Source organism: Pagrus major, chromosome 15 (assembly GCF_040436345.1).
Source record: "Pagrus major chromosome 15, Pma_NU_1.0".
Lineage (NCBI taxonomy): Eukaryota > Metazoa > Chordata > Actinopteri > Spariformes > Sparidae > Pagrus > Pagrus major.
In genome coordinates this window covers 5,850,259-5,868,091 of record NC_133229.1, presented here as the reverse complement: position 1 = coordinate 5,868,091, position 17,833 = coordinate 5,850,259, and the positions used below count along the sequence as shown (strand labels likewise).

General features: G+C 41.2%; 1 protein-coding gene across 2 annotated transcripts in view; it reads left to right on the top strand.

Annotated features, from left to right (window-relative positions):
- Positions 1 to 17,833, top strand: part of zmiz1a (zinc finger, MIZ-type containing 1a) — a 110,336-nt gene that overhangs the window by 84,353 nt on the left and 8,150 nt on the right. For both annotated transcript variants that reach the window (XM_073482294.1, XM_073482293.1), the window contains exons 7-15: positions 11,780 to 11,915; positions 14,855 to 14,969; positions 15,099 to 15,319; positions 15,404 to 15,605; positions 15,737 to 16,018; positions 16,693 to 16,872; positions 16,988 to 17,056; positions 17,144 to 17,309; positions 17,442 to 17,583. In XM_073482294.1, coding sequence (XP_073338395.1) covers positions 11,780 to 11,915; positions 14,855 to 14,969; positions 15,099 to 15,319; positions 15,404 to 15,605; positions 15,737 to 16,018; positions 16,693 to 16,872; positions 16,988 to 17,056; positions 17,144 to 17,309; positions 17,442 to 17,583 — 1,513 coding nt within the window. The remainder of the gene's footprint in view (positions 1 to 11,779; positions 11,916 to 14,854; positions 14,970 to 15,098; positions 15,320 to 15,403; positions 15,606 to 15,736; positions 16,019 to 16,692; positions 16,873 to 16,987; positions 17,057 to 17,143; positions 17,310 to 17,441; positions 17,584 to 17,833) is intronic.

Sequence of the window (17,833 nt, the reverse complement as noted above, 5' to 3'; positions counted from 1 at the left end):
GTGTGTGTGTCCATGTGTGTATCTCTGCACTAAACTATGTGGCATATTATTTGAGTGTGCGTGGGGCCGGATCAGGGGTTAATGGAGGCCAATTGAGCAGTTGATTTAGGTCTGAGATTATGCAAATGTATTAATTAATAATTCACTAATTGAAGCTTGGTTTTCATGTTAAAGTACACTCTGTTTAATAGACTAGATGCAAAAGAATTAGTTTTCTGACTGTGCTTTTTATAATTTAGGCCATGAATGATATTTGCTTCTGTCTTGTCCGTGTGTGTGACTGTAGTCTAAAGCACTGACCGCTCAGACAAGACAGGATCAGGACAGATCAGCTGACCACAGGTTGACCTACATGCTGTTCTGTCATGGCGTCATACTGAGTGGCTTTTTGTCTGTGTGCACTGTGCGCAAATATACATTGATGTTATGTGAGTTTTTGGCTTATTTTTGAGTTTTGTGAGTCTGTCGAGGTTGTGGCCTTGTTTTGGGCATTACATTAGTTAAGCTTGTGGTATAAGATGGGTTTACATTTAGGTTATGTTGACAGGATCGTGGGTCATGTTTAGATTGTGGGTCATGTGGATTTGATTAGAGCTGCAATGATTAATCAATTAGCTGTCAACTATTAAAATAATCACCAACTATTTTGATAGTCGATTAATCAGTTTAAATCATTTTTAATAGAAAAATAAATTATCTGATTTCAGCCTCTTGAATGTGAATGTTTTCTGGTTCCTCTGCTCTTTTATGACAGTAAACATATATATGGATTGTGAAAAAAGGACATTTGAAGATGTCATCTTGGCCTTTTGAAAGCACTGATTGACATTTTTCACAATTTTCTGACAATAATGAGACCAAACAACTACCGATTAAAGGTGCAGTATGTAGTTTTGGGGAATACATTTTAATCAGAAGAGAAAGATTTGATTTTTAAACAAACTAAATAAAGAAACTCTCTTTGTTTTCATGACTGAATAAACAAACTGACATTAAAGGACAACAATGTCATACTGTTTTACTTTGTTAATATATGGCGGACCCTGCCACCTTTCTCACTTCAAAGAAAGGTGTTCTGGGACCTTATTTTCCTCTGAGAACAGCTTGTTTTTTCACTTATGGAAATAATAATTTTTTCTGAGTTTGTATTATTACCTTATTAATATTCTAAATATTACAATTCTGGGTTTGAATTTCTTTCTAAATAGTGCCCCTTTAATAAAGGAAATAACAGATTATTCAGATCAGATTACACTATAATGATTATTTTCCATTCCAGTCCCTGATGTAAAGAATACAGATTGTACATCATACATTCAACAACTTCCTCCAGTTTATAACATCTGAAGGTGCGCGTATCCATGTTGGTGCGAAGAGAGCAAGTGTGTGTCAGTGTATGTGTTTCTATGTCAGGAGAAGATGACCCACTTTTCCACTGTGGCTTCTTTTTTTTAAAGTTGTTGACCTGTGCTCCGGAGCTGGAGCTGGAGCCTGTCTGCCTGTCCGCTCATTAGGAGAGGAGGAGGGGGAGTGTAGTCATGGAAGGACCGCTGCACAGACAGGCCTGCTCTTTGTTTCTCAAAGTCTTTAATGTACCTCTCATTGTCAAATGTCACATACAGGGAAACAACACTTCCTTCACATGAATGAGTAAAAGGGCAGTTGGGTAATAAAAGGGACACGATGCTGCAGGCTATTCAATCAGTGCTTGATCTAACCTTAAAACTCACGACTTAATTAGCTCTCGCAAACAATCACACAATCTTCCACTGACCGCTGTAGAAAACACTATAACACAATGTGACTTCCAGCTAGTAGCTGTGGAGCTGCAGCACTTCCTGTTAGCCCGAGCATGGTGTAAACTGCTGAAACCGTCTGCATCCTCAACCTCCACCTCACAAACCCCCCCCCCTCGACTTCCTCCTTTCTCTCTCGACACACTTCTTTGACCTGCTGCAACTGCACTCTGGCTACTTCCCATCAGGCTGTTTAGTGACTCATTCATGACATTTTGACTTTGAACTGTACTGTGTGCGGCCCACGTTTGTTTCTGCTTCTTCTGTGAATCATTGCTCGACACCCCTCCCCCCCTCCCGCTGAAAGCATGTGGACCAGTGAGGTTGAGAATTGAGGAAGGAATTCCTGGTAGGACAAACTGATGTGAAGTATTGATAGCAGCGGAGGGTGGAGCTCTCAGCACCTCGGGCAATACAGGAATCTTGCAGGATGTGTTTCAGGAAACACTAGTAATTCTTCAGTCTTGTTAATCACCTCCATATCTAAACAGTGCGTTAGTCAAGTCAAGGTGTGTTGATGAAATCTTCCTTCACTAATCCACCTGTAAAGCGCCACAGCTGGAATCGCATCACTTTTTTAACCACCGTATCTTTATTATGAGACAGCAGCCGCAGGAAATCTCAGAATTCCTGATTGTGTTTTTCACCCTGATGATTTCATTGCAGGGACGACGACAGTGCGAGATGAAAGACGCATTGTGGAAGTTGAGACGAGTGGTGTGTCTGGTTATAATTAGGCATGTGATATTTACTAGTTCCCCTCCAGTGGTGGGAAGCTGCACGTGGCTGATAAGAACAGTTCATTCACAGCTCGTTGTTCTCTGATGCCGTGCGAGGAGCTTCACTGTATAAGCACATCTTCACACACGCTGTTTGTTTACACACCAACACACACCCCTCAGTTTCCATATTTACTTTGCTTTTTTTTTTTCTGCACTTATGCTTGTGTCCACATACCTGTTCGCCAACGTTTACCTGTTTGCTTTGACATGCCTTTGAGAGTAACTATGCATATTTACCATGTGACTCAGACGTGGATAATGGGTGTGTGATCATATGTAGGATCGTTGCGAGTGTTGTGACAGTCCTCTGAGTGGTCGTGACCCCCTCGGGCTCAGTACTGTAAGCAGGACGCGCTGAGTCACCGAGCATGTGACGCAGATACACCTGATTTCATTTCCCGGTCAGGAAGTGGGTCAGATCCGTAGGTCAGTGCTGTGACCCCTGTCGTAACAAATGTATCCGAAGCAAACATGAAGCGGTGTGTGTAACTGATGAGCTGTGTTATGTCATGCCAAAAAAAAACAAAAAAACATGTAACGATGAGTTGATAAAAGGAACATTTGTCAAACTATTTCGATAACTGATTTGGTTTTTAAAGGGACAGTTCAGCCCAGAATACATATTTTTCCTCTTACCTGTTGTATTTATCCATCTAGATTTTGGTGCGAGTAGCCGAGGTTTGAGGAAGTCTGGCTTCTCTCAAATATAATCGAACTAGATGACACTCAGCTTGTGGTGCTCAAAGCACCCAAAAATGAATTTGAAAACCTCAACAGCAGTGTCTCTTTCTGGAAATCATGACTGCTACTCAAGATCATATAAAGACCTTTGCTGTGAGTGCTTTCATGGACGAACCATTTTCTTTCTGTATAACAGCACAGAAGGAAGCATGCATCTACTCATGAACGAGAAGTTAGCTAAAGTTACAGCAAAGCTAAAAGGACGCCATCAGTGTTTACATGTCATGTTGAAACAAGCCTCTTGTCCATGATTGGATGCACGCTTCCATCTGAGTGTTGATATGCTGAAGTTTGGTAGAGAGAAAATAGATTTGCAGTGAATCTGGTATGCTTTATTTTTTACCCTAATTTTCATTTTTTTTTATTTAACAAAGGAAGTATCTCAAGGTTTGAGCTTGCTTTGGCGTAAAATTTGGGAAAACTTTACAGACCACTCATTTCCTAATTCAATTTGGAAATGGGCGTTAAAGGGAAACTCCACCAGTTTTCCGCATTAAGGTGTGTAAAGGTCTTGGAGAGTGCAGCAAATGTGAAACAAGTCGTATAAAGCCCTTTGTGGCTCCAGAGAAAGTTGCATGTAATCTGGGAAATTGCCTCCTTCGATGTCACTTAGTGGCCAAATTGCATTGTGGGTAATGTAGGTGCCAAGACTGCGTGGAATAAAAAAGGAGATATCTCTGGTTCTGCTGTATTGATTTTGATTATTTGTTTTTTAAGTCCAAAAGTGTGATAGGAGTCTAATCTAATCGAGCCAGTGGACTGCTTTTCAAATCCTGCCATCTACCCACAATGCAACTACCCACAATGCAACAGTGCTGTGTGACATCGCTGGAGGCAATTTATCAGATTGCATGCAGCTTCCTCTGGAGCCACAAAAGTCTTTATACTACTTTTTCACATATGCAGTAGTACTCCCCAAGACCTGTAAACACACTTTAATTAGTATGCAAAGGATATGAGCCTCATATCGTAGTGCTTGTCCTTGTTTAACAGCACACACATTGAGAGTATCTAACTCAAGAGAATGACTATTTAAAGCTGCATTAATTTCGAGAAATGTCATACTTAGTTTGGCTAGACACACCCAACAGAACCAGTGTGTCCTCGACATTCATTCAGGAAAGGTGGACCAACACAGTTAGATAAGAAACAAGCATAAGAATTAGAGTGCAGAAGTAACCAAATATGAACAATATCAGTGTTGCAACCACTAGTGTTGAAGGATGTGGAAAAAATACTAAAAAATACCCCAAGCCACCACTGCTACTAAACAATCACAGAGCAAACAGTTAACTCATCAAAAATATAGAACACAAAAATGTGTTTGTGTTCTCTGTGGCCACACACGACATGAAGACCCCACATCTCCCACCCGAGCTCCGACATTTTGCACCTTTAGCGAGATCCAGCCGTCATATGCTGCATTATGTTTGGTGTATTCATGCTGATTCTTATAACTCTGCCCCGTTTAAAAATGTGTAATTTGAACCCCACAGAAACCAGCACCTGCAGGAGATGTCAGAGTGACTCAGGTAGAGCTACCCTCCCTTCTGGGCTGCAGCATCTCTTTTGGCTTGTGACCCACGCACATCCCGGGGAGGAGGGGATCTGCCCACTCCCTCCATCTCCACCTGTCCTCTGTCTAGCATCCTTCCATCCATCCTCTCCCCCCCTCTGCCCTTATGTCTGGTGTACTGCCAGAGGTCGTGGATGAAATTCTGTCAAACCAGCCCGATAAGAGAACCGCTTTTTACCAATGCAAATGAGCAACAAAAAAAAAATTTAAAAATGGAAATTTGAGATAATTGAATAGAAAATGACATATTTTAAGTTTGAGGCTGTTTCAGATTTGGAATATTGTAACGGGTGCGAACAGTTAGTTACTTTAAAGGCCTGGTTTTGGTTGAGTGTGATCGCTGACACAGAGCTGTCTCTCTGCAGGGCACGTTTGAGTTCTTCTGCCTCCAAGCTGTTGAGACTAAAGCCCATTTGATATGCTCTTCTCTTGGAAGAAGTTGGCTGAACAGAGCGGGGGCAGGATGGGGGATATCATTGACTGCTTAAATGGCTTCCATTACACTTCTGCAAAAAGCATGACTGTATTTTTTTATTTCGCAGTATTATATATCCCCTCCATATTTGTCTTTTGCATAATATTTTGTACCCACACAGCACAGACACTACCTGCCAGTGTTTTACAGACTTCTGCTTATGATATCTATTATAAATTGCTTCTTTTTATCATCCCACACATTGTCTCAGAAGGCTTTTATGTTTAGTGCTGCGGTGTTCATGCTCAGAAAGTGTAATTTTTCATTTAGTATTTTCTCCTTTGTCTGTGTTGTTATCACCAAAACTACAGTAGAGCTGCATGCACGGTATTATATGTCTCTATTAAAGCCTGGTGTGACCAGTTATAGTCACTTTAGGACCAGAGGTGATGTGAGGATGCTCAGTCTGAGAGCAGGGACTGTATATTTATCTTATTTATTGAGAGCGATTGTATCTTGCACAATTATCAGGATGCTCTTGCAGAATACCTCACAAACTTTGTAGAGCAAACAAACCTAGATAGCTATATAACTGAGCCTCCTAGTTGCACATTAATTCATGCAGCTACAACAAAGATCTTCTCTCTCCACTTTTACAAAACAAAAGTTTGTTTTGTTTCCCCAAAACAAGTTCAGGAAAAAGTGTCACTATGATGAAGGCTTTGAAAACTTGAAGCCAAAACTCATCAGCAGTTTTGTCAGTCAAGTAGTTGTAAATAAAATTCACCAAAAAGATCAAGACATGAGCTGATTCTTTTCATATTTACTACTCGAGTGCTGCTTTTTTTCTTGTGTTTGCTTTAGGGAAACAAACATATGGCTGTAATCAATTTCGAGAAAATCCAGTCGAAGCAGTACAGGGTTTTGGTTTGGTCGTAGACTCTCTCTGTACTCTGCTGTTGAGAGTGACACCTTTGTTTGTAGAGTCAGAGTAAATATTATATTCACATTCAAGTTAGCTGGCAGGTCAGTGATATTTCACTCAGGATACCATTAATGTAAAATGTTACCCAGCAAAACACACAGACACCATCTTGTTTGATTCTCCCGCACATGTTAATTATTGTGATTTCCATACTTTGTTATATTTAAGTGATTAATGTCACAATCACCAGAATAAATGTTGGCAGTGCAGGTTTCTCAAAACCACAGATATGTTTCAACTTGATTCTTCTTTAGAGTCAGTTTTCTATTTTATGTTGTGACGATGCCGTGCTTGTGATCTGGTTAGGTTAAGGCACAAAAACCACTTGGTTAGGGTTAGGAAATGATCATGTTTTGGCTTAAAAAAAGGGTTAGGGTCACCACAAACACAGCTGGAAATGTCCTGGGGTCTCCTTAAAAAGTATCCAGTGGTTTTGACAGTTACAAATATTGAAACACAGTCTTGAACTGCAGTCACTGGCTTGGTTGCCTTTTCGCCTGTAACTCCACCACCATCCCCTCCACCACTCGACATGACAGTCAGTTCATGAACATGTAATGTGGATTGATATGACATGTTTTGTACGTATGTCAATATGGTACATAGCCTATCAGAGCATGCACAAAGACTTGGTTGGACTGTTTTTGTTTTTTTAACACAGATGAGTCACAAATTTACTGACTGGGTGCAGGAGGGAATAAAATCTGCTTGCACCTGCTTGAATTTGTCATTTCATTGTCATTTCATTGGGTGGATTTGACACGTACTGACAAAAAAAAATGGCCTTTTTAGCAAGTTATTCTCAGCTGTACAGGCTAAACTAAAATTAGGCTTTTCTCTGTCGTCATATAACACATTTAGCTGAGCGGTTTCACACCTGTGAACCGTCCAGCACAATGACACTCCTCTGCTGCTGGCTGCTGCTAAAGAGCACAGCAGTACACAGATAGGCGAGGGCGTCACCTTCCTAAACCTTGATGTTCCCGTTGCGTACATGTGGCGCATGTAGGGCTTCAGTGTTCATCAACAAAGTGGCGTCACTATCGTGCAGCTAACTGAATTATGTTGGACACTTTTAAAGTGTCCTAGAATCTCTAGATAGCAATCTGTCGTGATTTAACTGGCAAAATGATACGCTCAAAGGCTTTTACCACACACAAATGCTCGCACACACACACTCTCGCAGCACTATCAGAGTTCATAGTAATTAGCATAGGGGTTTCCTTGTAAAAGAGGACTTGTACACACACTCTGTCATTAGTTAATGGGCCTTGCAGCCTGTTACCAGGGCTTATTCTACCTCCCTGCTGCTCCCGGAGGGGCTGAGGTGAGGGGAGAACGAGCCGGGCCTCCTGCTATCAGTCACCCATACGGCATTAAATACAGCCTGAGTGAGGAGGGCCCATATGTCTCTGGGTATTACTCAATTAAAAGCTCCAGCTTCTAGGAAATGGAGCTGTTCGCAGAGGTTCAGGAAGAGTTTCCTTAAAAATCAGCCTTTGTTCTGTTCAGGAGGCAGAACAGACCACTTGTTAGGGAGAGGTCTTAAGTGAAAACACCTCATCACAGACTGAGACTTGTCACATTTATCAGCCAGAGCTGTAGTCCCTTAGTGAAAGGGATAGTTTGAAATGCATTCGAGCATGTTCTGTTTGAAGGTATGCATGGTGAGATTAGCCTAGATAAACTCTTACTAGGATCAGCTTCTCTCAAAGTAGGGAAGTACTCCTTTCAACATATCCAACGAGGGATGGCATGTCTAAGTAAACTGTGAAGTTATTTGCATATTTAAACAGACGCAGAGAAAACAAAATACAGCATGTAACCAACCGCCTGCTCCTTACATGCTCCTACAGGCTGGTTATCCTTGGTGTTATTTGTATGTACTCGGGGTGAAAACATTATTAATATTAGACCAACAACTCTAAACCCTCAGTGCTGGAGAAGGTGCCTCCAGGCAACACTGCCAGCTCCTGATAAGCTTGACGCGACATACTGTAGCTACTTTCTTACCCAGCTGTAAACTGTCATGTCAACACATTATCAAATATCAAATAGCACTGACGTTCTGCAGAGCTGCTACTCGATCCACTAGATATCCAGTGTTTGGGCAAAGCAAAGCTCGCCATTTAACATTCAAACTGCATGCAGAGACGCAAGGAAAACATCCCGCTCTGTTTGAAGAGGAAGAACTAGAATCACTTCCCTCAAAAACTGAGCTACATCTTTGATCTCGCCTGTTGGAGAATTTGCTCGTCATGAACTAAGGTTACTCTTTTATGATGCTGTAAATCAATCTCAGGATTTTGCTTTGCAGGGATTCGATTTTGTATCTTAGTTCATTTACTTCTTTTACATTGTACAGCTTTAATAAACACTCTGGAGCTTTTCTGATACAGTGAAAGCCTCTGATGTAAAGGCGATGTAGTTTAAATAAGGTCACTCACTATCACTATCACCTCACTATGAATTCAGTGGTTTAACTCTGTGGTTAATAGTGTTAATGAAAGGGGGATAAAGGGAAATATGAAGGAGGATCTTGACTTGATATTCTTGTGTCGACTGTGCTTTTTTCATCTGATCCTCTTGTTAGCAAAACATCTTAATTAATGATCATTTAAACAGATGGATCACAATAACGGTTGCAGCTAATGATTATTTTCATTGTTGAATAATCTGACGATAATTTACACGATTAAAAGGCAAAATAATAACCATAAAGGGTGGCGCTGCAGTTTTAACCAAAGGTGACTCAAATAGAAGTAAACGGTACATTTGTTCAGGCTTCCTGGTTTCACCAAATGGTGTGACTGAATAACACGCCAATGTATTCTGTCATTTTGCACGTTAACACAACACATTTTTTGCTTTTCCCGTGTCATTTTATGCATGAATGTTTAAGAGAGAAAAAAAGTCAGATGATGTAGTATAAAGGTGTTTCCAATGAGGTTATGGGTCAGAGTTTGAGGGTTAGGGTCAGCTAAGGCTAGATATGGCTACCAAGTCGGCTGTGTTCACACAGAAAGACAAACAAATTTCTACTTGTGTTATTCACATGAGTTTGATTGCAAGATTGTGTTTATTCAAGTTGCTCCAAGTTGGATTGATAGGTCCAACACAGGACTTTTACTCCTATGAGTCCTATGTTTGTGTCCCTAGTGTTAACATATTTTAACTTATTTATTTATTTATTTATTAAAAATAACTTAGGTAACATGCCAAACATAATATGTCCTGGAATGTCTTGTTTTACTCATAACTCAAAGCTTTGCAGTCGAAAATATCCACATTTAAAAAGCTGAAATGATAGTTAGCGATTAAATTAACAGTTGATAACTAATCAATAAATCAATTAAACGTTACAGATTTAATCACAACAGAGCTTGAAGTTCTCAAGAAAAAGTTTGAGACTTGACTGAGAGGAATGTGGGTGAAACATGTGATAAGGCCTTTAAACGGTGAGTGAAGAGATAAATTGAGAGGAGTCTGGTAGCATAGTTGTGGGTGTGTGATGGTGTTGGCAGGGATTTTAACACAGGGGACTGTGAGGTGAAAACAAGGTCATGTACACTGTACCAAGCTCGCTAAAATATGCACGTCGCCCCGAGCGGACCCTCACTCTATTATGAATGACTCCTGGCCTTGGCCGCTTGTTAGATTCAGTCGCTCGTAGCCACACTGATATGATAAGTCACCACTGCTCTCTTCTTTCCTCTGTCTCTCTCCCTCTCCATCACTTGAGCTCGAAGCTGATCTTTAGGTCTAAATGGTGGGTTGCCAGTTGAAGAGACAGTCCCTCGGTGTGGAGGTGGTGATTTAGTGGGGAGATAAGCTCTCTGTAATGGCAGGGTGGAATAATTCCTCTTTAACTAGGAGGCTTGGCGCTCTCCACCCTCCAGAAGAAAATGTTACTGCTCCTCGGCTTTGTTCTTCATTCCTTTCCTCTCTTTTCTTTCTTCTTCTCTCCTTTTTTGTTTGTCTTTGTGACTCGGCACTTGTCAGATCAGACATTATAATACATTAGCTTAAGTAATTTAGATTGGGTTACAGATGGCACAGCACACTGGAGACTGGTAAAATTCAAACAGGGTGTCAATTTCATTTTGTGTTTACAAGCATGTTTTATTTTTATTTCTGGTAAATGGCACTTTGACAGAGGGTTAGGGGGGAAAAATCAATTCAAGAGATTATATCTTGATGCAGAAAAGTCAATAATCTGATGTTTAACAAACAAATCTTGACATTATGATCGCCTGTAGCAATTCTGTAAGACCGGGCTGTACGTTCCTGGCAGCTGAACCAGTTGGAAGGTGAAATGAAAAAACCTCAACATGTGTTCACGTTCTGCAGTAACTTAATGATGGATCATTCCAAATATGGCATGTTTTAAAAATAGGAAGTTGAAAGAAAAAACAAACCATGTATAGAAATTTTTAAAATTGCATCATAGCTCTCTGAATCTAATCAAAATGAATAGACATTTGTGTATTTATGGTCTTCCACAGTAAATCCTCACAATACAACACCTATTTTAATGCCACACACCATTTAAACCTCAGGGCAGCGACATTTTCAGAAACTCTTCTTCTCTTCTCCTTTTCGCAAACCCCAAACCTGGTAACAGCACATCCTGAAAGCTTCTGTATCTGGGTCTACAAAGCTAAAAATAGCATCTTAAATTATTTAATTAGGTGCTGAACACAGTAATCGTTCTTTTGTTTTGTTTGTCACGACAACTTTCTTCAATCAGGAGACAGTGTGTTTAAACGGTTGATCCAAGAAAGACAAGTCGATTGGCTTTTGAGAAATAAAAATAAAAATTGGCACAAGAAAATAAAATAGTCGTACTCTTTTACTCTCGACTTCATGAAGAGGATGAGAAAGGCTGCTCAGCGTGATTTGTCCTTAGAGATATGAGAGGACGTTTAAAGTGTGTAGAAAAATGTCGTAGTATTGTGGGGGAAGAAAGTGGAAGAAAGTGAAGATAGCAGTGTTTGTTACTTCCTACATAGATCATATCTGTAACCCCGATCACTCTGTCTCTGTCTCACGCTCCATTTCAGCCTCTCCCTCTCTGTAGCAGAAAACCTGGGAGGTCCTCTGGGCTGGAGAATGATTTCAGTTTATATTTTACTCTGCAGGTAGAGATGGTGTGATGTAACTGTTGGGAAATCGACACAGGCAAATAATCAATGCAGGCTTATTGAGTTAGGCTGCCCCCTGGAGGCTTTAGCAATAACTTCAGGCTCAGGAAACAGGCATGAGATCCAGGATACCGCACTGTTGAGAGATCTAATCGTTTGAGGCTGACGTTTAAAAAGTCAAAACAAGATAATCTGGTTGTTTTCTGTGTGATCATTCACACGTAGAGCCTTAAACAGTCAGTAGAGCAGACCCATGTTCATGCAGGCAAAACGTGTATGTGTGTGTGCTGACGGGAGACTAACGCATTTGCATATGTGTGTGTGTCTGTTTCCCTCGCAGCCCTGCTGTCGTCGTGGTGCGAGGAGCTGGGTCGTCTCCTCCTGCTGCGTCACCAGAAGAACAGGCAGAACGAACCGCAGGGAAAAGTCCCCATGCAGCCCAGCATGAACAGCATGAAGCCCGGCCTCACACACAGGTCAGTGGGGAGTCTCTGACACATCTCCTGTCAGATGAACAAAGAATGAGCTTATCTTACACTAAACCCCAGACTCTGACTTCAGTTCAAGGTTACTGCTTTTTGCACCTTACCAGTGAAATGAGGCTTTCTTTTCCTTGGGTCATAATGTGTCCCAAAAAAGAGTAAAAAGAGAAGTATCAAGGGCGCAAAAACTGTAGAGCGCAAAAAGAGTGAATCGTCTGATATGAGTCACTTACATTTGAATATATTAGGTTAATATGGCTGTTTCTACACATTTCCATTGGATGTAGTAAAATCAGATGCACGATACTCTCAATAAACCTCTTTATGATTCAGATATTTTTATATGATAATCCACATCAGCCCCGGGCTACATCTGTCCCACATGTATACAGTATCAAAGTGCAAAATGATACCTGCTATAGATACTACATGTGTGACTGCAGTGAAAGAAAGTAATACTTAATACTCGAGTACTGTACTTCAGTCCAATTTTGACTTGCTTTGCTGGAGTTTCCATTTTCTGCTACTTTATCCTTAAACATGACATTTTGGAAGCAAATATAGTGCTTTAAATCCACAACATGTAGTTGATCGCTTTAGTTAATGGTTACTTTCAAGACAACATGCCGCTTCAGAGCCAAAGTACTGCTTTGTCTATTTTCTCTGCAGCCAAATTAAAAAAACACACACTGAAAACACACTAACTCGGGTCAGAGATCATTGGCTAGACCAATAATTAGATGACCCCAGTATACAGTATATTGAATACACCGCATGACCACCAACACTTCCCTGGTGCTCCGTGATCCATGTTCGGACTGATGACAGCTACAGTTAACAGCAGATAGCGATTACTCTGGTGACATGTTGCCCTCAATTTGTTTGGACTATGAGTGAGTTGGCCAGTTTTACATATCACACCTTTAAGTACATTTAATATCAGATACTTTAAGACTACTCGTATGGGTGACTTTTACTTTTACCAAAGTAATATTTGAACACAATACCTTTACTTTAACTCAAGTATGACTTTTGGGCACTTTTCACAACACTGTTTGACTCTGCCATCCATCATTTCTCTGTTACTGCAGACAGTCATGTGAAAGAAGCCAACAGAGGTGAGGTTAAAACTCAGGCAACCTGAATTAAGCCGTTTGATAGACACCAGTACACACACACACACACACACACATATGTGTGTGTGTATATATATAAATATATATATATATATATATATATATATATATATATATATATATATATATATATATACATATATATATATATATATGTATATATATATACATATATATGTATATATATATATATATACATATATATGTATGTATATATGTATATATATATATATATATATATATATATATATATATATGTATGTATATATATATATATATATATGTATGTATATATATATATATATATATACATACATATATATGCACATTGTTTATAAAGCATTTTATTATCAAACAGTGAAATAACTCTTAACTAAAGTTTAGTTAAATCTAAACTTACCATGTATTAATGATGTTGCACAGTGTTACCCGTGTTGTTTTTGCAATTTGTATAAAATAACAGTGGAAAAAATCATATAGTCTCTTATGATTTATGACAAATAAGTTATACAGCGTTATAATGTATATATTTTTGTTTATTGTGAAAAATAACATTACACAACAGGTTATTAAACAGACGTTAACACAACACAAATGACAATAACAGACAAGATGAAATACGTGTTGGGTGGTGGTTTGTGTTTAGATGTGTGCTGTGGGTAGGTGTGTGTGTGTGTGCGTGCGAATGTGTGTGTGTCTCTACTGTACATCCTCTCTGACACCTACATCTCCCTAGACACACACACAGAGAGAGAAGGGAAATGTAAGAAAAGAAAATTATATGCTTGTGTGCAATAAATGATTTTAAATTATTTATGACAGACAAATTGGTACCTGCCACTATTTTCCTGGAGCTTTTTCAGGGAAGCCTTTTGTCTGCTTTCCCCCCAGATGTTTAGATGATGCATTCTCACAAATTGTGTCAAGGTTCACTTTAGTATATTTGAGAAACTGAGTGCCGTGGCGGCTCTGGTCTTTATTAAGGTATTATCTTGATTTCAGTGCTTGTGTAACACACAAGACACACAGGATTTCCATGGTTTGGAAGAGAGCCAGATTCACATCGAGTGGAGCTGAGGTGATTTGGGGTGGAGCGACAAGCCGGCAGGGAAGAGAGCTGTGAAGTAATGTCTTCAGAGAACACTGTGTGCTCTCTCACTCTAAAAGAAAGCTTGGAGTTAGCCAGCAGTCCTGTTTGCCTCTGCTGAGGATCATGGGATACTGTTGTGCCTTTATGAGGAAATATTGAACACGTCGGCCATTCCAAGAGCGAACCTCTGAGCAAAAACAAGCTGCTCTCCAAAAACAGCAGTTCCTTCCCACTCCACTGGCCACTTGCCTCTCCCCATGAGGAATTAGCTTGTTTATTATATGTAACAGACTCTCACATTTTGCCCTGATATTTGTTTTAATCTGAATGCTAAACATTCCAACTGCTCTCTACCTATCCATATCCAAAGGCCTATCAACAACTCAAAGAAATAATTTAATCATATTTAGTTTTTACGTGTGTGTGTGTGTGTGTGTGTGGGCATTCAACTCCTTATCGGCTCATTTGGAGCTTTTTTACTCATCTCGCTCTGCAGCCATTAGCACATATCCTGGCTGATGAACGTGTTTTGAAATTGAACGCCAAACGTTTTTAAATTGCCTAACGTTTTGGCGAGAAGAATTCCCAAATTATTCACATTTTTGGACTGATTTGCAACCCTGTCGGCTTTCTATTGGCTCTTTTCTTGGCTTGTCGAAACTCCAAGTGACATCAGGCACATGTTCTTGTTTTGATCTACTTTCCAGTGATGGATCCTTTCCCTATGACTCTGTCCCCTGGCAACAAAACACCAACCAGCCCCCTGGGTCATTGTCTGTGGTTACAACAGTGTGGGGTGTGACCAATACGTCACAGAGTCAGGTATGTCCGTGCATGAACAGCATCCACTCTCTCATTATAAGTTCTTCACTCAAAAGGATTATCTTCTGTGTTTATTCTACAAACCTAATGGATATTTTATTTCCCTGTGTTGTGCCCTATTAAATCCAGGTGCTTGGGAACCCAATGGCAAATAGCAATAACCCCATGAATCCTGGAGGCAACCCTATGGGATCAGGTATGTCTGCCAGCGCAGCAGGGCTCAACTCACCCCAGTTCAGTGCTCAGCAGCAACAGTTTCCAAACAAAGGAGGCTCCAACCAACCGTACATGCAGCAGGGCATGTACGGCAGGCCTGGCTACCCCGGAGGTCCTGGGGGATACAGTGGGAGGTAAGAGACTGGATACAACTCTATTTTTAAAAGAATCAAGCAGTGAATTTTACTATAATGATTGAAACGTGATTTTTTTTACAGTTACTCTGGAGGCCCAAACGCTCCTCCAGGTGGTATGGGAATGACCTCCCACACACGTCCTGCTGGTGACTTCACTCAGCCAGCCGCCGCCGCTGCAGCTGCTGCTGTCGCTGCCGCTGCTGCCACTGCAACAGCCACGGCGACAGCCACGGTAGCAGCTCTGCAGGAAACCCAGAATAAAGATATGAACCAGTATGGACAGGTACAGTGCACACCTGCTAATAGATGTTTACAGAATAAAATAGAAATATACACAGGAACCTATTGTCCAACCACCTTCCTGAGATTCAGACTAATCATATTAAACACTGCAACCTTCTATTTTGCCCCCAGATGTGTTCATCGTTCCAAATGGGCCCCACTCAGGCCTACAACAGCCAGTTCATGAACCAGCCAGGCCCACGGGGCCCCCCTGGAGGTATGAATCCAGCCAGCATGGGATCAGCCATGAACAACCCTAATATGAGCGGGCCTCCCATGGGCATGAACCAGGCTCGTACCCCGGGCATGGGGCCTTTCGCTGCTCACGGCCAACGGATGCCACAGCAAGGGTATCCCGGAGGACCTCGACAGGGGATGCCCATGCAGGGGATGAAGAGGCCGTATCCTGGAGAGGTGAGTGGAAATATACCATAATTTAAACAAAAAATTAAAGCAAAGCCAGCGCGAGGGAACATGCACTTTTTGGGGGGCACGGATCTATTTTTTTTGCCTCACACTTGTTTTTCTGGTACAAAAGATTAGGTATGTGATTAATATCACGCAGATTATGATGTGCATCAAGATTAATATGTTTGAGGAAGGTTCTTACCCCATCATATCATTCACATGAGACTAATGTTGTGTTAAAGCAGCGAGTTTTCCCACAACTTGTAGAATGTCAGATCTTTTGCGTGTATTTCATTTTGCTAGAGGTGCAGTGGAACCTCGATAATTACTGAAATCTCCTGACAAGGTGACAGGACCGCTGGGGATCTAATTATTAACATACTGTGTTTTTGTGAAAATCAGACTTGAATGCTATGACTCACATATTCCATATAAAATTCAAGTCCAAACTCAGAGTCAAAATATTTCATGTCAAAAGGATTTTTTCTGTTCTGATTTGTCACTTGCAGCCATGTTTGTATATATTTGTGGTTGTTGGTTTGTTGTGCTGCTGCACCAGATTGTTTGCACCTTTGCTTACATTTGCACTTGCACCATATTTCTTGAAAACGGAGCCCTCTGTATCACTGAACACCTACAAAACGTGTGTAATGTCTTTTCCTTTAACTTTCTTCTTCCAGGCGAGTTACGCGGGTCAGCAGTACGGGCCGAACAGTCAGTTCCCACCACAGCAGGGGCAGTACCCCACGTCAAACACCTCCAGGCCGCTGCCATCTCCTAACTACCCCGGCCAGAGGATGCCAGGGCAGCAGGGCCAAGGACAGTACCCACCTGGCATGCCCATGGGCCAGTATTATAAGGTCTGTTATGCCACATTATTCATCCATCCATTTTCTACACCAGCATTCACTGTGCAAGACTGGAACAGACAGATTATTAGTTATATTTATCATTCATTTTTCATGTCCCCTACAGCAAGAGCCCTTTAATGGTCAGAGCACCAACTTCTCTGGAGGTGGATACCCCTACAGCCAAGGCAACGGGGTATGTTTGTGCTAAATCTGACCCAGTCACATATGTGAAGTGAGTTTTACAGATGTTTTCATTATTGCACTTTCCTGCCTTTAACAGCCCCCCAGGCCCGGCAACTACCCCCACTCCCCGGTGCCTGGAAACCCCACACCCCCTATGACCCCAGGAAGTGGTATTCCTCCATACCTGTCGCCAAACCAGGATGTGAAGCCCCCGTTTCCACCCGACATGAAACCAAATATGACAGCACTACCGCCCCCTCCAAGTGAGTGTCCCAGCAGCTCTCAAACATTTAGTTCAGATGAAGCATTGGTTGGATTTTACCCATCTCCTGGATTGTGTGATTTAACCAGCGTTAGATTAAAAGTCAACCCTCTATTTTTTTCTTCCCACTCAGCTAACCCCAATGAGGAGCTGCGGCTGACATTCCCAGTCAGGGACGGAGTGGTGCTGGAGCCGTTCCGCTTGGAGCACAACCTGGCTGTCAGTAACCACGTTTTCCACCTACGACCCTCCGTCCACCAGACCCTCATGTGGAGGTAGGACCGCCTCAAACAGCCTCCACTTCAATTATATTTGCAGATTTGCTCCTATTAGTGCACAGTCTGCACCACCACCACAGAGTTTTCCCTACCATAATAAAGCCAAATGATTGTATTATCATTGTGGAAAGCAGCAGAGATCTAATGGATCTAATGGATGTAATTAGACCCCAGCAGACTTCTGTAGCAGTTATTGGGTTATCGGCTGTAGTGTTTCTTTTTGTACATTGATACAGTATTAATACTG